The 21,470-nt window shown below is 33.7% G+C and overlaps 2 protein-coding genes across 3 annotated transcripts; one reads left to right on the forward strand and one right to left on the reverse strand.

The window, feature by feature from the left end:
• Nucleotides 1-726: 726 nt before the first annotated feature.
• Nucleotides 727-16,231, forward strand: LOC100794332 (DNA mismatch repair protein MSH5). 2 transcript variants are annotated; one of them, XM_006595665.3, is made up of 34 exons: nucleotides 727-857; nucleotides 2,008-2,039; nucleotides 2,381-2,475; nucleotides 3,059-3,139; nucleotides 3,217-3,289; nucleotides 3,864-3,927; nucleotides 4,144-4,298; nucleotides 4,412-4,513; nucleotides 4,587-4,614; nucleotides 4,687-4,718; nucleotides 4,821-4,878; nucleotides 5,072-5,158; nucleotides 5,581-5,637; nucleotides 5,748-5,849; nucleotides 5,934-5,978; nucleotides 6,211-6,288; nucleotides 6,564-6,614; nucleotides 6,726-6,807; nucleotides 10,591-10,664; nucleotides 10,744-10,843; nucleotides 11,276-11,372; nucleotides 11,447-11,536; nucleotides 11,621-11,685; nucleotides 11,799-11,857; nucleotides 12,697-12,773; nucleotides 12,903-12,989; nucleotides 13,592-13,653; nucleotides 13,767-13,828; nucleotides 14,309-14,362; nucleotides 14,454-14,539; nucleotides 14,967-14,998; nucleotides 15,231-15,254; nucleotides 15,420-15,535; nucleotides 15,627-16,231. In XM_006595665.3, the coding sequence occupies exons 1-34, from the start codon at nucleotides 822-824 to the stop codon at nucleotides 15,720-15,722; spliced, it is 2,439 nt and encodes an 812-aa protein (XP_006595728.1). In that variant the 5' UTR covers nucleotides 727-821; the 3' UTR covers nucleotides 15,723-16,231. The 2 variants fall into 2 exon arrangements, with proteins under 2 accessions (XP_006595728.1, XP_014622718.1); XM_014767232.2 differs by having other exon boundaries at nucleotides 4,587-4,718.
• A 768-nt stretch (nucleotides 16,232-16,999) lies between these two features.
• Nucleotides 17,000-20,407, reverse strand: LOC100777307 (GDSL esterase/lipase). Its single transcript, NM_001361186.1, has 5 exons — nucleotides 20,113-20,407; nucleotides 19,866-20,008; nucleotides 18,266-18,502; nucleotides 17,751-17,997; nucleotides 17,000-17,502 (listed from the first exon to the last, which is right to left on the reverse strand). The coding sequence occupies exons 1-5, from the start codon at nucleotides 20,351-20,353 to the stop codon at nucleotides 17,282-17,284; spliced, it is 1,089 nt and encodes a 362-aa protein (NP_001348115.1). The 5' UTR covers nucleotides 20,354-20,407; the 3' UTR covers nucleotides 17,000-17,281.
• Nucleotides 20,408-21,470: the final 1,063 nt, after the last annotated feature.

Below are 21,470 nucleotides of genomic sequence, written 5' to 3' on the forward strand. Positions count from 1 at the left end.
ACATCCAAGTTACGAGCATAGGGAGGATGATTAAGCAACCAAGGTAACGTTCAATGAAAATCTTGCAGGTAGCTTAGGACTAGAGTTATTAGAGCCAAATTGATTCATAGAATACAACACATGGGCAAAAACAAAGATATACCCCAAGTGAAAACCTTGAGTTATTGGTTTAAAAACAAGGAGTAAACATGTACAAGCTTCACTATGATGGAACAAAATGTTATGGTACAAGTTCGGATTGTTCTGAAATTGTTGTAGGCCCATCACTTTCATTATATAAACGTGGATTGTCTTGTGAAATAACAATAAATTTTTTGAAGACATTTCTAATTCGTGATGTAATTCAAAAACATTTTACCTCAAATATTATAATTGGATTTGAAATATTTTTTTAGATATAAGTGTAATAAATGAAGATTAAAATAATAGTACTATTTTAGTATTTAAAATTCAGGGTAATATAAAATTAAAAAGTATTTATTTATTCTGTTCCATTTAGTATCCCAATATTTCATTCAGTTTGATAGTATTATATTCAAACGATGAAATTTTATTATATTCCATTTTACTCTATGTTATTTTAATGCGTTTCATCTCATTTTTTTCCAGCTTATCTGGTAATGCTTCTTAAAATGCGAACGACGCCGTATACATAGTTTGGAAACCGCGTAGATATTTTATGCACCTCTATATAAAGAGAGACCGTGCATTTTGAATTTTGCGCGCTCAAATTCTGGTGGCATTTGGTTTTCGACTTTTGGGTTAAGTTCACTCGCTCGTTTACTTGGTTGGTCGTGTGTGAAGAATCAAGATCGCTAAAAATGGAGGACATGGACGAGATCGATGCCGTTCCTCAGGTCCATCTTTCACACAATATGCCTCAAAATTCAACAAACTTTTTTGTTTTTGTTTCTTCTAATTTACTAGTACTTTTTATTAGGAATCAGACAATGGAAAGACACACTGCGTTTTAGATCGATTAGCTTAAAACTCAAATCGCTCCACGATTCTCTACGGTTAACCAGATTATTTCAATTCTTTACGATAGAAACTGGATATATTTCACTTGTAGATTAAACTCTTTGTTCGTTTAGATTGATAAACTGAAGTTGAAACTTGAACCGAATGTGTCAAAACATTCTGATGATGCTTGACCGTTACATTTATAGCTTCAAACAAGTAACACTTAGATATTTGATTCTCTAATGACTTTTAACTTCGTCGCTAATTTAGCTAGATTTGTTATAGCAATAGAATTCAAGCTTAGTGTGATCAGTCATCGGTGGTCGGAGGCATGACCTTGTCTGCACCGTTTTATGGTGCTTCTCTCTGCCGGTTACTAGAAAGAACAAGTTTAGGCAGAACGAGTTTCAATTTCATGACGTGATTTCTTCTAAGCAAGAATTTTGTTTACTATTAGTTGGTATGGTTAAGTTTGTGTTGGGCTACAACAGTAGTGGCAAGTTTTTTTGGATTTGTAACGCATTCCAAGCTGATATGGAGGTGATTAGCATAACTGAGAAATGGACTAGATTAACATCTTGAAAAATTAAAAGAGAAAACAGGGGGCGGGGGATAGGCTTACAAATCTTCTCACTCAAACTTGTGTTGTATAAATCCACGCAATATCAATGAGTTTTATGTAAGAAGTTTTACCTGTTTCATATTAGAAGTCAGCATGTGAAAACATTAAAATGTAAGGCTTATCTGATAAACAAGTTTTGTAGTAATGTAATTTAAATTGAATAAGTTTATGGCTACATAATTAACTTGGATTGATAATCAATAATTATTAGCCTAGTGGGAAAAGGCTATAATTTTTTATTTTTTAAATATTTAATATTAGAGTGATAGTTAACCATATGTTCATATATAATTTCTTAGGGATTATACATTCAAGAGTCCTCAGGTTCAATAGTTAGTTGGTCTTGTAACCTTTTTACCCAAATGTTAGATTTGCTTCACTGCAACCTCAGTCCTTAATTTGAAAATTTGGATTTTATACAGGTTTACATGGCTTGCATCCTAAATGGTAATAGGTAAGCTTCTCGTAATAGCTCAAATACCTGTTGCCTAATCTCGCATAAAATTGTTTGGTGCAACAACAAAATGACAGTTCCTTGCACTGGGAGTGAAATGTGTGAAGAATGATGTTGCAGGAAGGATATTTGAAATTGAGTGGCAAATTGTCTAAGAAACATGGAAAATTAAATGTAATGTTTAATGTGCCAATTTTGACTGGCAAAAAATGGTTAGATAATTATAAAAGGTATTTGCAGCTAAATGTGCTTGCTCCAGTTACATGTTTATGTTTTTCACCTTATTTTTCTTTACTTCTCTTTTAATGAACAAGAGTGAGTTCTCAAATCATTCGTTACAGAATAGGAGTTTCTTATTATGATTCCACCCTTCGCCAACTTTATGTACTTGAAGTTTGGGATGATGGTGACAAAGGTTTTCCAGTTATTGATCTGGGTATGATTTCTTTACTTATCATTGTTGAATTTGAGTTCAGTTTTAGGTAGTTGCTCATCTTATTTTTGATTTCTCTTCTTAAAAGGAGAAGTTGTGCAAAACGTAATTCTAAAAAAGCTCTAAAAAATAAAAGGAGTCCCCCTCCTTTAAATAAAGAAAACATAGAACAAGAGCTTTTAGATAAGTTAATTTTAAGAGCTTTGTTTTCTCTTTCACTATTCCAAATTCCAAGGCCCAAGAATACACATCCAAATAATTTTAACATAAATAATTTTCAAGCTAAAAGTTTATTAAATTGCCAAACAACTTTAACTTTAATTTTAAAACATTTTTTTAACTTTAACTCTATAGTAGCTTTCAAATTCTAAAAAAGTTAGGCCAAATGCAATCTTGGTTTTCATGTTCCTCCTTGGTGCCATGTTGCATAACAGTTGAAACTTCAAACTAAGAGCATAGATATTTTCTCTTTCAATGCAAGTTTTCATTATTGTGCATCGTATACCCCTATCGGCTTTAAGATGAATTCTCTTACTAGTTATGAATTCTAGTATATGACTGTCTTTGGCTTCAATAACTGGTGCAGTGAAATATCAAGCAAACCCTTTGGTTATTTACACAAGCACTAAAAGTGAAGAATCCTTCTTGTCCGCTCTGCAACAAAGAGGTAGGGAGCCCATCAAGTGGTTGAGTCATGAAAGACTAGTTCTGGGACCCTTGACCTATTGAATTGAAGTTATGCAGATGGAGCAGCTGAGTCTCCTATAGTAAAGCTTGTGAAAAGTTCAATATTCAGCTATGAGCAAGCATGGCATAGGTATTGAATCTGCTAAGATCTTAAAGAGATTTTTAAGTCAAGTGTTTGCAGTGTACTTGTTGATAGACATTGTTTTTTGTGGATATTTCAGATTCTTAATATTTTGATATTAACCTTTCATCTATTTTTATACTTTGTATTGCATATTATGTGTCTAATCTATGTAAATGTAAGATTTCAAAATATTAATGGTAAAAAATTATCAAATCTATAGACACATCCACACACAAAAGTAACCGTTGATTTAGGAATTTACCTTCTGTTTGAAATCGGTATATGTGGTTTGTTTTTTCATTGTACAAGTGGCATCATTGCCTCTCTTTCTCAACCTTGAAAAGTTTATGTTTTTTTATTGTTCTGCTTCAGTGAAAGGATTTAGCAAAAGTCTTGATAATTTACTTTTTTTTTTTTATTCAGCATGCATAATTTTTCGTGGTGGTTTCAAATGAGGCTATTGTATGACATCTTTTATTTGGTGAATTGCCAACTCCTTTTTATCCAATTAAAGAAAAAACAAAAAAAGTGTGCTGCAATTTCTTTATTCTATTGCTTCTTCTACTTCCTGATTTTACAGATTAGTTTACCTGCGAGTGGCGGGGATGGATGATGGATTGAATGTGAAGGAGAGGATTTACTATGTGAGTCTGAAACTACGCACTATTGTCCTTGTATCTTAAGACTATCAATGCACATGCTTAAATTAGTAATATAAATATTATTTTTTCTGGAATCATTGTTGCTTATAATAAGTCTTGTATGAGAAAAATCTTTGTCCTTTCAATTATTATTGCTATTGCAACACTCTAATAGCTTGTATGTATTTCCCTCTTCCTACCTCCCTGTTACAACTGCAGCTGAGTTCCATGATGAACATGGGAAGTGAAGTACAAGTTCGTGCTAGCGGTGGCCTTCTTGCAATATTAGAGAATGAAAGGATTGTAGATACTCTTGAGCAAAAAGAATCTGGAAATACATCAATTACAATAGATTCTTTAGCAGAAATTTCACTGTATCCTTATTTTGCTCAGTCCTTAAAGGCAAATGCATTCAATTTTGTGCTGTTTAAAACTTGAAAGGAGATAATGTTGAGTTCAGATTTTGTCCTTTACTATGGAGATACAGAAATAACTTTCTCAAACTTGATACAGCTGCTCATGAAGCATTACAAATATTCCAAATAGACAAGCACCCAAGCCACATGGGAATTGGTAGAGCAAAAGAAGGGTAGTTGTTAACTTAATCTTAAATATTCTACTCTAAAAATATGTAAATATCTAAGGCAATGTCTTAATTGCAGGTTTTCAGTATTTGGAATGATGAATAAGGTTTGTTGGAGTTGTTTGAATAGTGTGTGCCATTTTCTTGTCATACAGACTAATTGTTTGTCCTGTATGCAGTGCGTGACTCCAATGGGTAGACGTCTTTTGAGGTAACATGAGAAAAAATAGTGAGAATGTGAGATTTATAACATACCCATTTCTCAAACTTCAGAACTTACGGTGACGTTTCTCTCATATTTTCCCCATTTCAGAAATTGGTTCTTAAGGCCTATACTTGATCTTGAAGTTCTAAACTACCGTTTAAATTCTGTATCCATCTATAGTCTATTATATATGGTCTAATTATGCTTTACTAATCTGTAGTATCCAAGTTTCAGGTTGGAAGAAAATTTACTCTATTTAGTTATTGTCCCTTTATAGGTGAAATATCTATTTACTACATATCTTCAACAAATTAATCGTATAATCATGAAAAGTGCTGTTTTTCTTTGACGGGAAGTAGATATCTTTTTTTCTATGCTCAGAAGAACTTGTTACTTCTTTACGAGAAACCTTGAAATCTGTGAAGGACATCCCCCTCTTGCTGAAGGTATGAAATTTGTTTTGAACTCTCTCATTCCTGTTTCTGATGAATTTTGTTTTCTTGTTCTTCTGCTCATTTGACTATATGTCCGTTGTCTATTCTTGAAATTCTCTCTTATAGATTCTGTTTTTTTAGAGCCCATTAAATAATTGAAAAAGAGCATGATGTATGCTCATTAAATTTTTGGTAACCACAAGATTTTAAATCTCGATCATAAAATAATATTAATGGTTGAAACATGATATTTTTTAACTATTACATACTACATTTATAATGTGCTTATATGTTATGAGTTATGAGCATATAAGTATTATTGAAGATAAGCCAGTCTGTTATTAGTACAATTATTAATGTGATGTTCCTTATTTAAGCAAAAGCCTGTATTCTTTGTATGCTAACACTTCTGAAGATTTAATCAATCATTAAAGAAATTTGACTCTCCAAGCTCTATATGCACTAGCTTTGATTGGACAGCTCTTCTGAAGGTAAAATTTCCTTTCATGTATTTATGCAATTATGCTTTTTAATATATTCATATTCCCTTGTGCTGTTAGAATTCGTGTTAGCCCTGTTTTTATGCTCTTTTTATTTTTAGAGTATTTGTGCCATGTTGCATGTAAACAAGATTTTTGAAGTTGGAATTTCCGAAGGTCTTCGAGAAGAATTGAAGTATTTAAACTTGGATATTGTTGAGAAGGTGCATTACATATCTGTTCTATTCAAGAACACCTATATACGTTCTAGCTTAAACGACTTCATTTTATGAGTAACACTAATGCAGGCCAGTTCACACATAACAGCAGAACTTGGTTATGTCTATGAACTGGTAAGTTTTGTTTGTTTCTCTCCTATTAATTATCAGAAAGGCAAGTAAATTATTTTTGCATATAATGATGCTTTGATGCTTAAAAGCATCTGATTTTCTGCACAGGTGGGGTCAGGGACCACCATCCTAAGAGTCAATGCAATCGAGAGATTTATTTAATTTGTTTGGATAATAGTGATAGTAGTTTTTCCTTCATTTGGATTCCTGTTATTATTGACAATGTCTTTTGCAGGTAATTGGTGTTATAGATGTAAATAGAACTAAAGAGAAGGGATATGCGACAGTGGTGAAAGAAGGTTTCTGTGATGAGGTTAAACCGAATGTCCTTGTTCCCTTTCTTAGCCTTAGTGTGTGAATATAATGAATTTAGTTAATATGCATATGCCACTAAAGATGAAAAATGTGTTGTTCAAATTTTTTCCTCACACATGTATGTGCCTTGTAGGATGAGATTTAAACAGATGAATTAATCCATAGATGTTAAAACTTTAATGCATAAAATTTTCTTCTTTCATTGGGTAAAATTAATCTTTACTGTGGCTAAGGTTTAAATTTTTGACTTTGAGTAATTTTGTTATTGTGTAGTTGGATGAGCTGAGGCAAATATACGAGGAACTGCCGGAATTTCTGGAAGAGGTGGCTGTTGGTGTAAATTTTAATTGAATTTTGAAATTTTATATATATATATATATATATATATATATATATATATATATATATATTTTCATCATGATACATCTTTTGCAGGTTTCATCATTGGAATTAGCACAACTTCCCGTTCTATGCAAGGACAAGCGCATTCCTTGTATTGTTTATATACAGCAAATAGGTACTTCTGACTCTGAATTACACGTGTATCCATAACATGTAGTAATGGGCCATTACATTGCTCTTCCTTTCTGAAGTATAATTACTGATAGGCTGCTTTTATTTTTGAATCACCCTATCCATAGAGGGTGATCACTATATCATCGGGCTTTCCTTGCACTAGCATTGGCCCTGCGTTCAACACCTGTGTAGCCAACAAGAGTGATTCCTCTTCAAATATTCTTTTTTACAATAGGAAGGTTTCTAATGTTTTCTAGATTGAAGTTTATGCAATGGGCAGGACAAGGACTAAAAAAAGTGTTTTTTTTCCCCTCTCTCTTTCTCTCTCTTTTAACACCTTATTGGCTAGAACGTAGTTGCCTCTATTGCTTGTTATAATTTGAATATACCTTTTTCCTCCCCAATCTCATCCACAAGAGAATTAAGTAACTCAGAATTTTTCTACAGTCTTCACAAGTTGGGATCCATCAATAGACTTCACAAACATTATTGTGACTGTAGAGCTTGCTTAAAAATTGATCAAGGAACTGGCATACTAAATTAGCCATGTTTGTCCCAGTGCTCCTTATGGTCCTTCAACATATTTTAGTAAACTCCATCTCCTTCTTGATAAGTGGAATTCTGATAGGAACTCAGAAACAACAGCAGGGGCAGGGGTCACAATAGCAAACCAGGGGTACAGGAAGAAATAAAGCCCAAAAGAAAAGTTGCAAAACCATCTTACCTCAACCATTACGTCAGAGGAAGAATGGATGATGATCAGCGAAGGCACCTTAGGAAAATCTCCTTGCTTGATGCTGTCTGCTCCAGGGGACAAGCACTAACAAATTTGGTTATTACAAATATTCCTAGAATCTTTCTGTTACTTGGAAGCTTATAAATATAAGTAAATAACAAGTAAGGAAATCAATGAAAATTATACAAATTACCTCATCCTTCTCTGTTCCTTCTCTTCTCTGTGTCTTCTTCTTCCTCTTCTTAATTGCTGGAGGTTTTGGTTCCTCGAAGCCAGTAGCTAGGGAGTGCTAACATTTGGTGCTCTCGTTGTTCTCATGTCCGATCCCAACAAGCACGAAGGCTCCTCCAACCATCTTGAGGATGTCCTTGCTCGCCTTGGCCATACCATGCACTCTATGACCCTAAAAATGGACGAGCTTCTCAACCGTGTTGCTCCCCTGACCCCCTCTTCCACGAACAACCCCACCCCAGTTCATCACTACTCACCCTCTGTTCCTGCAACAACCCACAAAATGAAGTTAGAAGTGCCTCGTTTTGACGGCACCGAACCTCTTCGTTGGATCTTCAAGATCAACCAGTACTTTGAATACTATGGCATCCTGGACAATGATCGTCTTACCATAGCTTCGTTCTACATGGAGGGTCGGGCTCTTGCTTGGTTTCAGTACATGACCAGCAACGCCCAATTTACCTCCTGGCCCGCATTCCTGCAAGCACTACAAACCCGGTTTGCCCCATCACAGTATGAGGACCCCACCGGTGCCCTGTTCAAACTTACTCAGAAGGGTTCAGTGGCGGCCTACTTGTCGGAGTTCGAAAACTTGGCTAATAGAATTATCGGCTTGCCGGCCCCTTCCTTTTGAGTTGCTTCATCTCTGGCTTGATGTCGGAGATTCGCCGCGAAGTCCAGGCCCACCAGCCTCTGACCCTGGTCCAGGCCGCCGGCCTCGCGAGCCTCCAGGAGGAGAAGCTGTCCGACCATCGTCCGCCACCGCCACCGCCACCGCCACCGCCACCGCCACCCCCACCCATCATTCCACCACCTCTCGTCCCACGACGCTTCCATCTCTTTTGCCCTCGCCGCCTCGGCCTCCGCCGCTCACGATGAAACGCTTGACTCCAGATGAACTCACCTCACGCCGGGAGCGTGGGTTGTGTTTCAATTGTGACGAGAAGTATCATAGAGGGCATCGCTGCGCCTCTAGGGTTTTCCTTCTCGTCGCAGAAGATGAAGACCCCAGTTGGTTTCATATAGACCCAGTTGACCCAACCCAAGACCCAAACTCCATCTCCTTCTTGATAAGTGGAATTCTTATGAATAATGATTAGTTGGAGGTGGTAACTTGGACCAGAAAAATGGCCTCAATCATTTGGAGAAAAGTTTTCGACTTGATATCGTGAAAAGACAATTCAGCTTGGAACCACCACACTGAGCTATATATTGATGGACCGTAGCCATTATTTTTGTCAGATACCTTATGGTAGTTTTCCTCGTCCCTTTTTCAACAGGAGTTTCTGGTATTTTACTGTACAAATCCAGAGGGTTAGCACCCTGCAGATTTCAAATTCAAAACCTCTGTAACACTATTACAGAGAATATAAAGGAGAGAAACAAACAGACCAAAGAATTAAAAAAATCAAACATTTTTTAAGTTCCGTAAATATTACTGTATTTAGTTTTAATCCTTCCATTTTTTTTTTCATTCATTATGGTTCTCGCAAACATTAAAATTTTGAAAATAATCCATATATTATCACTTGCAATAATGTATCATATATCTAATTATCTCTAAGGATGTCTATTTGGATCTGCAAATGAGAATTTCCACAGGGATTCCAACTTCCCGTAGACGGAGATTTTTTCCACCTTGCGGGATTCTGTGCGAAGAAATTACATAATTATTCTTGTTATTTTATATTTTAAATATTAAAATATTAAAGGTTGTTTTATATTTTATTTATATTAAATTTAAAATGAATGCTTTAAATTGTTGGTGAGACTTTTTAAATCTTTTTAAATTTTTTTTATTAGAATTTAAAATTAGTGTTTTAAATTGTTGGTGAAACTTTTTAAATTTTTTTTAAATTGACTTGTATTAAAATTTAAAATTAATGTTTTTTTTTTTTAAATTGCGAAGAGCCATGGGAACCTGCGTGGATGGAAACCGAGAATAAAGATCCTCACAACAAAGATCGGGAACTGGAATGAGGGGTTAGTTGGGAAATGAGAACGAAAAGGGGAGTATTTCCCGCCCCTGCCTGGCCCGTTGACATCCCTAGTCATTATTGAAGTGGCCTGTAAAATTTTATAATTAGATTGCATGCCGCCTTATTGGTAAGTAGTAATAAGATTATTTTAAAAAAAATAAAATTTGTGAAAAACAAAACTAACATATGGAAGGTGTGTATAATTTGGATGAGGTTGTAAGTTCAAATCTTTGTTATAAAAAAAACCAAAAACACAAAAATCAATGAAGCCATATGTATAACAAAAACAGAGAATGAACAGTGACCGGCAGGGAACATAATAGTCAAGGACAGTGAAAACAGTGAGGGAACGCAGGGAACATAGTAGACAAAAACAGAGAATAGAGAACAGTGACAAAGGCAAAACCTAAGACTTGGAAAATCAGAGACATGAACATGCAGAGCCTGAGGTGAGGGTCCAGTTGCCAGCAAGTTGCTGAAGAAGGAACCGTAAATTGCCAGAGGAAACCGCCGGAAGATGCTGGGCTTTTTAGATATCCCTTCTCTGATTTCTCGGACATAACAAAAGTTTCCTTTACAAAACGCCCTGGACCACCATGTTGATGTTGTCATGATCTTGCAGCCACCATTTGCCACCACAAGGAATCCTCAACTCCAAGTGTCCCACACAGTGATTTGCTGGATTTCTTCCACGCCTTGGCATGGTGGCACTGCCCTGCTGCCATTGTGGCTGTTTAACAACACTAATTCATATTTTTTTTTCATTGCAATTTGTTTTTCGGATGTTAAACAACACTGGATATTTTATTATTGCACAATGCATATCTTTCTACTGTAGGATATTTAATGTGTATCTTTGGAGAAAAACCCGAAGAAACCACTCTGGAGCAACTTGTAGATTGGGAATACACAGTATGTTGCCGTTTGCACTTGGTCAACTGATTTACATAATTAATATGTTATATTCTGATGGTAGTCATTTCAAATACAGTTTTGTGATACAGATGGAGAGACAAAAAAATACTTTTATAGAACACCAAAGACACGAGAATTGGACAGTCTGCTGGGAGATATCCACCATAAAATTCTAGGTATTTTAAGCATACATTTGATAGTTCCCTATTTTTATTTATTTATTTACTTTGAAGTAAGTAGCTGAGCCTTTGCCCAGACTTGTAACATGCTCTAACCTTGAAATGAAAAAACTCCATTTAAAATCCAGTTGAATGCCAATCCATGACTTTGGTTTAGTCATGTTGAGGTGCATTGGAAAGCGGGATAATGCAGAAACAGGCACACTCTATAAAGATGCAATATTACGTGTAGAGTTGTAAGAAATTAGAGTTTAATTAAAAAAAATGAAATTCCTTGACACAGCTTATGTGGTATAAGAACTATGTGATGTAGGTAGTTATTTTCTTCCTAAACTCAAATAGATAATATTGAGTTTGCCTTCAAAATTCAAATTATAACACTTGGTCTCTGGTGCAAATCTTACTTATTTATGAATTCTTTTATTCAAGATATGGAGAGGGCGATCACCAGAGACTTGTTTTCACGTATATTGTTGTTCCAAACCCATTTGATAAAGGTGGCAACTTTTGCAGCTGAACTGGACTGGTAAGATAAATTTTGTCATTATAATAACTGGTGCTTGCTCAGACAATTTTTTATCATTGATAATTTTATTTCAGCTTTTTGTCAATGGCATTGGTTGCACGGCAGAACAATTATGTCAGGCCGTCGTTGACTGAAGAAAATTTGCTTGATATAAAAAATGGAAGGTTCAAACCATTTAGTTTATAAGAACCTCTTGGAAATGGAGAATCGTTGACATGGTTAATGATAAAAACTGGTTTTGTTTGTAGGCATGTTTTGCAGGAAATGACTGTAGACACATTTATTCCTAATGACACTAAGATTCTTCATGATGGTAAATAGATGTAGACATACATAACTGATATTAGCTAACTTATATCATTGAAATCCATTTTGATAACATTATATTGTTATTAATCCCTGTTCCGTTGTTCTTTACAACATTAGGGAGAATTAATATCATCACTGGTCCTAATTTTTCTGGAAAAAGTATCTATCTAAAGCAGGTCAGTTATTACTTCTTTATCTTTCTGGTATATGTATTCTTTAGGATTTTGATCATACTGTTTTAAATAGCAATTATGTTGAAAAGGTCATTCTATGACATTACCTTCTAGTCTCCAAAAAAAATGTTTCTAACTTCTAGTCTCTAAATGAAAAAAGTGTTGCAGAACTATTCTTTAGCAGTACGTGTATCAAGTTATCAACTTCTGGTTGTTAATATTCATCTGGTCTGACAACCTACAAACTACAATTGTTAATATTTATCTGGTCTGTTTTGATTTGGGTTTTGCATGTTTTTATTTTCGGATATTCACTCGTAACAATTTTTTCTGTTATCCAATTTAAAAAGAATTTAGTTACCATGTATTTTTGGGATAAAAATTACTTTATATTATTATTATTATTATTTAATAACATTACTATATTATTTGATAAATACAAGAACATATCAAATTGACTACATGACAATTGACATCACAATTTAATAATAATATAAATTTATTGTACTCAATATTAAAGTTTAACTGAATTTTTTTTAACATTTCTTGTATTGTCTTGTTTTTGTATGATTACCTTACGGTAAAATGACAGACTATAAATAAATAAACAAAATCTTATCATTTTTATTGTTTTATGTGATGAGCTCTTGTTTATCCACCTTTCCAGAGCAAAGGATTTTTGTGAGGGACTGTGTTGAAGACTAAAATTTATTGGCTTCCACATTACAGTTCATCAGATTGTTGATTCCTTAACATACAGTCTAATGTGTGGCTATTACATGATGCTACAACCTTGCTCCTTGTTGCTCTATGATCATAATGTAATGAGAAGTATTTTGCAGGTTGCTATAATTGTTTTCCTCTCCCACATTGGCAGTTTTGTGCCAGCTGATGCAGCAACTGTGGGTCTGACAGATAGGTATCATTTTCTTATGAATCGTGTCCTTTGTGAAATGGGAGTTACATTGTTGTATGCTGATCTTAGTTTTACAATTGTAATGTTTAGTTTTTTTTTTCCTTTGGGGGGGGGGGGGGGGGGATATTTTAGAATATTTTGTGCAACAGGAAGCCGGCTTATGACAGCTGAACAATCAACATTTATGATTGATCTACATCAAATAGGGATGATGCTCAGGTATACCAAGATAAAGGCTAATAAGGATATCTTCAATACATTGAACATATATCGATCATAGGCAAAATCTGTATAATCTCCCAGTATTTGGACTATCATGCAGGATGCTCCTGTCTTCCATATTACTCACTTATTTGGTTTAATTAATCATTTGGTTTCTATATCCATGCCAACTTTTCGTTTAAGTCCCTATACCTAAAAACTTTACATTTAGTCCCTATACAAGGAATTTTTTTAAGTTTTAGTCCTATGCCTCCCTTTTCTGACGGTTTTACACTACCAGAAAACTAACAACTTGAATTAAAACATAAAAAAATTGTTGGTATAGGGACTAAAACAGAGAATTTTTTATACAAACAATTTTTAGGCAGAGACTAAAATGAAAAGTTGATGCATGTATAAGGATCAAATGATTAATTAAACCCACTTGTTTTATAATTGCAGATGTTTTTCTGAATGGTTTTATCTGAACAATTAAATAGATGTAGGGTTCCAGGAGATTTGTAGTTTATTAAAGAACAGTGTGTGTATAACTGTATAGATGTGGGTGTGTGGGTTGGGGTGTGTGTTATTTTTTTCTTTTAATGTTGAGGAACCTGCAGGCATGCTACTTCGCGTTCTCTGTGTCTAGTGGATGAATTTGGTAAAGGCACTCTTACAGAAGGTCTGTTAATCCAATGTTTATTAGGTGTCTAAATCATAAATACATGGAATGTGTGTATACTGCAGATGCTAGTTTTTAGCATAAATGTTTTGATCAATTGATCTTCCTTTCAGATGGAATTGGTCTACTTGCTGGGACCATAAATCACTTTGTCACGACTGATGAACCTCCAAAGGTTTAAGACTTTTCCGGAAAATGTGTAATATATATGTTTTAATTCAACTTTTCAGGAATTATCATTTTCTTCACAGCATGCTTTTAATTTCTTCACAGCATTTTCCTGTGATGAACATCTTTATGCTTCCAGTTGCCCTCGGGTCAATTCTATAAACTTATAAGTCAATTTGATTAAATATTTATGAACTAATCAATGTTCATTAATCATGAGAGTAGAAGTTAAAAGTTCATTCCTTTATCTTTGTTGAAATTAAAAAATAACAGTTTTTGTACACTCTCAAGCATCAGTTTTCTAGGACATTGTTATTGAAATACAATTTCCCTGGAAATTTTATTAAGAGGAAGTACTAATCACTAACTATTAACTCAGACCCTAGACTCGAATTGTAATCGAAATGTATAAGCGCAAACTGGTGAAGGGACTATATGCAGTTTCTCCGAGAGATTGTAACTGTGATTTATTCTGTAAATTTTGTAGGTTTTTGTGTGCACTCATCTCATGGATTTATTGCATGGGCATTCCTTGACCAAGGTTATGCACTTATACTTGTGCATCATTGTGGAAAGTGTTTGAACTCCTCAGTTAAGTGATCATGAACATTGATTTTTTTGGACTATTTCAGTCTGAGCAGATTAAGTTTTACACAATGAGTATACTGAGGCCCGACGGAAATTCCACGCATATTGAAGACATTGTATTTTTATACAGGTATCTTTATTGTTGATTCAGCCATGCAGTATGCTAAGAATTATATTTATCGTCATAAGGTCATTTGATGTCAAGGAATTTGATAGGAATTACTGAATTAGGAATGCTATTATACTTCACCTTCACTTGATCAGACAAGTTAACATATATATATAAACGTAATAAACAAAAAACATTTGTAGTTAGACTCTGAAGATGGAAAACTGAATGCCAAAATTTATATATTTAAGCAAGCATCTGTTTCAGTTAGCTTATCCTGATACATTATAATCTGCACATGACATGAATGATAGTATTTGGTTTATGCAATGCACTGCGCAGAGGAGATTTCCTTGTACTTTGTTTGGACTATTGAGATTAGTATAGAATTGAAGTGGTTTTGATATCTGCGGAGATTTCATCTTTGTTATTATCATATTCCTCACAGGCTTGTCCCTGGGCATGCGCATCATAGCTATGGTATGCTTTTGTTTTATCAGTATTTTATATCATGAGTATTAATAAAACACTTTCTAACACAGTAAAGAGAAATATTAACAACACACTTTTTAATACATCATTTAGTGAGTTAAGTTTAAATAAATTTCAGCAAGTGTCTTTCAAAGAGTGGATTAGTATATTACTAACATTTTTTGTTATATCAATTGAAACACTCATGAAAATGATGTGTGTGGTTTTTGGAATCCTGCAGGGCTGCACTGTGCACTGCTTGCTGGTAATTTACAAAACTGCTGTTTAAAAATGATATTTCCTGATCAAAAGAGTGTACACTACGCATATTTTTCTTTCTTTCCTTTTTGCTGACAACAAAAATGTATAAAGCATATTTTATGTTCTGCTCTTTTTTATTTTATTAGAACAAGCTTTACGGTTCATGCAGGTGTACCAGAGGAAATCATAAAAAGAGCAACAGCTGTGTTGGATACCGTTTCAAATAATAAACATGTTGAGCGGTTATCCAATGAGAACATCTCTGCTCAAGATCGTCAATACAAGGTGTCATCAATTTTCAAGAACCAAATTATTGCTTTGGATATTGTTTACTCTCTCAAAGACATGTTAATTTATATTTCTGAATGGAATGCAGGATGCCATGGAGAAGTTGTTGGAATTTGATATTGACAAAGGCGACTTAAAAATTTTCTTTGAGGATGTATTTTCTCTAGTTCTTAATGCATCGTGACTGTACTGAAGTCTTCTGTTGGTTGTTTTCGTAGGAACTATTGAGATGCCATATGTGATCATGACTTTTATATCAAGACGAGTTAAATCGTGTTTTATTTGAAGTCTTTTACAAACTTAGGGTCCATTTTGGTAAATAGTTTAATTAGAGACTTGTAGAATATTTATTATGTATAAGTTGTTTTTATATTGAATAGAAAATTAAGTTGAAGTTCATATCATATTATTTTGAAGAGTTAATTGAAATAAAAAAATAAAAAAATTTTATGAACATATCATAAGTTTAAGTTCTTGTAAATACTTTCACAAAGTATATGTCACATGATAAGTTCAAATAAATTTAAAATAAGTTCCTTGTAAATGGTTCTTTATATTGCTAACTTATCAAGCATCCTAGTTACTATTGGTTTACTCGAAGATTTCTCATAGCATACTGACCCAAACGTTGCGACATCTACTTTAGGGTCGATACCACCTGGGTTAGGTTGGATCAAAGTTAATGTTGATGCGGCTGTTAGAATGTCTGATAATGAGGCTGTTTGCGGAGGAGTTCTGCGTGATCATTATGGTGTCTTTTTGCATGGTTTTATGGCAAACTTTGGAACTTGTTATATCTTAGAAGCCAAACTTTGGGCTATCCTCAATGGCCTCCAGCTAGCTTTGGATAGAGGCTGAAGCTGTTCGTCTCTGCTATACTTTGTCTCTTATTAGTCATCCTCTTCTCGAGAGAGTGCAAACCATTCAGAGGATGTCCAGAATTCCTGTGGGTTGCTGTTACAGACGCGTGTTTAGAGAACACAACCGGGTTGCTGATGAGATGGCTAAGAGAGTTTTCCCTCTTCAGCCTTTGTTTTCTGCTTTTAATGTTGCTCCTGCGTTTGTTTCCTCTTTGCTGCGTGTTGATGTCAAAGGGATTTGGGTTTGAGAGAGAAAATACATGAATTAGGTTCTTTTACTTGAGGGTCATGGTTACAGTATATGAGTTGATGTAGATGAAAATTGAAAAAATATAAATAAAAAAAAGATCATTAACATTACAAACATAGTTCTGGTATGCTAAACTCTAACATTTTTATGAATTAACTTCTACAATAATATTGATTTTTCTATTTTTTTTGTTTTAATTAATTAATTTACTTTTATGCTTTCTTTTCTCCCTTATTTAATTTAAATTAATTTTATGTCAATTTATTTTATTATTTTTTTACAATCTTTTAAATTAATTTATTTATTACTTAAAAAATTTATATTCATAACTAATTACAAATAAAATTCTTATAAACTCGACATTAAACTTCTATTTTATTTTATTATTTGTGACAATTTAATTTACTTCTCTTTCGTTCAACATATGTTAATCTAAGTATATAATCTACTTCAAGTAAAATAATACATTTGGCTAGCCAGTGATTACTTTTCATGAAGCCTACTTAGATTACTCTACGGGGTAACAAATCTAGTAGTATTTTTTTCGTCCCAACACCACACTTGGCGTTTGATATTGAGTTAGATAAAAAAAAATGTCATTGATGAAGGGCTAAAATCAATCGTCAGCTTCAGCTAGGCAGCTACTAGCTGTCTCATATTAATGGGAGAGGTGTAAGTTGAAGGGCCATCAAAAAGTTTATTAACAAATAAACGAGCAGCTGCCTCCGTAGGGTGGAATTGGTCAAAGAAGATGTGATCTTGTCTGTTAGGACAAAGGTTTGACAATGGCAGGCAGGGAGCTCTAGCATTCAGCTCACCCAGTCCACAACAGGCACCTTTTACCTCACTAAATCCTGAAAGTGATTTAAACTTATTTTAATTAGAGAATAAAACGATAACGAAATACAAATTTAGAGAATAAATATTGGTCATTTACTCAAAAAAAAAACTAATAAGCATTGGTTGGGGAAAGAAATAAAAGAAAAAAAGTGAATAAATTTTTAAGTTATTTGAATTATAAGGAGAAGAAAATAAAAGAGAAGGAAGTTTCTTAATAAAGAAAGAAAATAATATTTGGATATGTTATTGTATAAAATAGTACCGTAGGAAGCTGGAGTCTGAATAAGGTCGTTGATGGCAGCAAAAGTGTCAAAATAGGAGTAGATTATGCCTCCATTCTCCGATTGCCATTCCTTCAACATGGACTGAAGGCCTTCATTATATTTTACCGCCATGTAATTGGCTTCTATAAAGCATTCCGTTTTGTTCTTCAGCCTGAAATCAGGGCAGCATCCAAGTGTCCCAACTCCCGCAATCTCAAATTTGCGAGCACCATGATCGTATAATCGCTGCAAAAAATAAAAATAAAAAAAGACACAAGAGTTGGCCCTCTAATTAAGCACAATAGAACATTTACGAGAAAGTAACATGCATGCAAATAGGGTACGGTGCATGTATTGGAACCCCGCAATATAATTATTAAGTCAATTGTACAAATTTTTTTAAGTAAATGAGTAGGTAAAAGTAAAGCAAGTCTATCTATTGATCAGTGATTAATGAAGATTTGTATGCATAGTAACTTGATTATAATCATGTTCATGTGATGTTATGTGTTACCTGTAGTTGCACTTTTAGTGAGAAAGCCATGGAATCCACATACTGTTGTGGGGTGCTTTTCTTACGAAGATCCGATGATTCAAAGTATCCAAATATATCATTGCTGCCAATCACCACAACGAATATTGATTTTGAGAGATGCTTCTGTAGACCAGCTGCTCCTCTTACTTCTCGAGTCATTTCCTCATGCACAATTGAGTAGTAGTCCATTTGTTTTCTCAACGGTATTGATTGTCTCTGAAATGATATATAATAATATATATTGTTATTTAGTACAATATTATACCAACAATATATAGGATAAGGGATGGCTCAGTTGGGAGAGTAACGATTTTTATGTACCATTTATATATATATATATATATATATATGTATGTATACCTTACTTTGGGGTTTATTGGAGCCAAAAAAGAAAAAGAAAAAAAGAGAGGATAGGTAGAGAAAATAATAATTATAATAAATAATTAATGAATAAAGAAAATAGGATTAAAATGATATAAAGAAGAAAGTGAATATATATGATTATTATTTATTTTTAATAATGTGCCTACGGAGCGTTTGGTAGATAAAAAATATTTATTTTTTCAAGAATTTTAAAGTGGAAAATTATGATTCTTGTGTTTGGAATGTAATTAATAAAAAAGATTGCCAAGAAACTATGATTTATGAAAATTAATTTTAGCTCACTTTCCCAAAAAAACATTCTCATGAAGTGGATAGGAATACAACTTTCCCAACTACAGGAAAAGTTCTAGATATGTATTTTACATTAATTTTTAATTTTCATGAAACATATTAAAATTAACCAAATGTATTTTATAATTTCTAGGAATTATGATTTCTAGGAATAGACTTTCCTAAAAATTATATATGCGTCATTTGTTGGGTTGGATCCGTCATGCATGTGACCTCATGTGACCCAATCCAACTCGGCATGACTAAGAACTCCGGGGGCGGGGGGTCATGCATTTTTTAGTTTTTTTTCCAATTGAACAACGTTACTCATATTAAAAAATTTAATTTATATCTTACACTTATGTTATTTATAGATTTGTTTATATTTTTTTACCAATCATAATCGCATCTTGAAATTTGAGTGATAAAATTGTTACTATTTTTAATTTTTCTTTGACTAATTTGTGTGTGTATTAAATTTTAACTTAAGGTTGTTATATATATTAAACTATGAAAAAATATGTTGCATACTCAAAATTTTAAATAAGTTCATGAGTGTGCTTTTAAATATAATGAATTTAATTAACCTTTAATTTTTAAGTGTACAAGTTTACATCTTATGAAATTATTTTGATTTTTTTAAATATAGATCAGATCATCTAACTGATGACTCAATAGATCGATCCCTAACTCAATAATTGAATTCGTTGATTGAATCCATAATTTAAATCGATAATTTATCCAAATCTAATAAGATTAGTTCAAAGATGGATGTAGACATCCGGGGTCATCTTGGGTCAGATTCCCATAACCCTATTTAATTTGGGCCATATATTGCATAAACAGAATAAATAAATAAATTTAAAAAAAGCCTGGAGGTAATAAAAAATTAAAGGGAAAGAGGGAACTGCATCTGGTCACTTACATAACGTTCGTCTGTACCATCAAATATTCCAGCACCTGCAGAGGCAAAGCTAACACCATCCATGAAGGATGCATTGTTTTTGTTGGCCTTTGATGTTATAAGGGACAGGTAAGGTGGTGAAGTTGGAAAACCCAATTTCTCAGCTGCAACCCACACAATCATTCTATTAAAAAATGTCTCTATATTCTATATATACAACTGTTTGAAGTGGCATATTAATAGCTAGAGTGAATTTGGATTCACTTACCAACAAAATCTGCAGCATTCTTGCCGTTGCTAAATCTCCCTGTTGGTTTGTGTGTAGGAAAATCAACACCATAGTGACGATGATTTGCCTTAGCAATGGAAAGAGTCAAGTAATTGTTGTTGCCCACATCAACAAGTGAGTCTCCAAACACATAAACGGCAGAAACCATTTCAGCCTTTGAGGAACCAAAGCTGAATAAGACGAAGAAGGCATGGACAATAAGGAAAGCTCTTTTACCCATCTTGGTGGGTTTGTTTGAGTGTACTCCAAATTGTTTTTGATTTAGGGTGTGTTTGGAGGTAGACAACAGTTAGATTGATATTTAAAGATACCACAAAGCTGGATGAAAGGTACACGTTACGTGTGAAAAGATAAATTTGATTGAATGCTAGTGAGAGATAGTGGAGCAAAGAGTATTTTCCAGATACTCCATCCACTTATTTTATTGTCAATATGATGTGTCATATGTTAATGGGACAAACATTGTCAACGTCAAAAGTAAAATTCTTAAACTTGTTGCCTTGGTTTTTAGTTTTAATTCCCTCAACAACTAAACTGTGACAAAGTTAATTAGGCCTGTTTTTGATAATTACCCAACTAGCTAGGCACAACTCTAACTCTTAAATTTAGTTTAGTTTTATAATCTGATCGATGTTGCTGATTAATGAACATTCGAAGGCACAGATCGATACATCATACATGCATCAAGTGACACCCTATATCTAATTGAATGACCAATAAAGAACCAACTGATGAACTTCGAAAACAATTACTATATATATAGTATTACTCAATTGTTCTTTATGATTTAATTTAGTAGATGGGTTGTATATAAAGCTAGCAGAGGTAGGCACATCAAAATACGCACATCCGAAAAGTAAAAGCTTCATTCAGCTCAAAGTAAAAGGTTCTATATATATACTTCTATATAAATAATTAATGCTTTGAACTTAAAGCTTTTAAAGTTAGCTCAAACCCTCATGTTCATAAAGTGTACAGTAGTACACGTTTAAGGTCCACAGTGGTCCCCCCCAATATTTTGGCTTAATTTGAAAGCAATGCTGAATATATATTACATAAGAATTTCAATTTTTCACACAATAGCACCTTGACACTATGGAAGTCAGCTTGCAACTTATGCTTCATCCCACTATAAATCACTCCCCAAATTCAATCTAGCATTCATGCATATATATAAATTTTGATGAGCTAATTAAAATAGACTTGTGATTCGCATTCATTGCACCTTCGCCGCCCCATATATTCTTTCCACTTCTCTATGTTCATATCATGATTTTGTTCCTATAGTAGAAATTCTAAGGAAACAAGGAGCAATAAAGTTCCTTTCGTTCAAAGTG

Source organism: Glycine max, chromosome 14, assembly GCF_000004515.6.
Source record: "Glycine max cultivar Williams 82 chromosome 14, Glycine_max_v4.0, whole genome shotgun sequence".
Lineage (NCBI taxonomy): Eukaryota > Viridiplantae > Streptophyta > Magnoliopsida > Fabales > Fabaceae > Glycine > Glycine max.

Excerpts from the sequence above, each read along its gene's own strand:
- LOC100794332 (XM_014767232.2), top strand. The coding sequence starts at position 822 with ATGGAGGACATGGACGAGATCGATGCCGTTCCTCAG. Across the intron at positions 3,140-3,216 it reads GTCCGCTCTGCAACAAAGAG|ATGGAGCAGCTGAGTCTCCT; the intron begins GTAGGGAGCCCA and ends GAAGTTATGCAG. Across the intron at positions 3,290-3,863 it reads TATGAGCAAGCATGGCATAG|ATTAGTTTACCTGCGAGTGG; the intron begins GTATTGAATCTG and ends CTGATTTTACAG.
- LOC100777307 (NM_001361186.1), bottom strand. The coding sequence starts at position 20,353 with ATGGGTAAAAGAGCTTTCCTTATTGTCCATGCCTTCTTCGTCTTATTC. Across the intron at positions 20,009-20,112 it reads GAATGCTGCAGATTTTGTTG|CTGAGAAATTGGGTTTTCCA; the intron begins GTAAGTGAATCC and ends TGTGGGTTGCAG. Across the intron at positions 17,503-17,750 it reads TCAGACTCCAGCTTCCTACG|GATTTAGTGAGGTAAAAGGT; the intron begins GTACTATTTTAT and ends AATCACTTTCAG.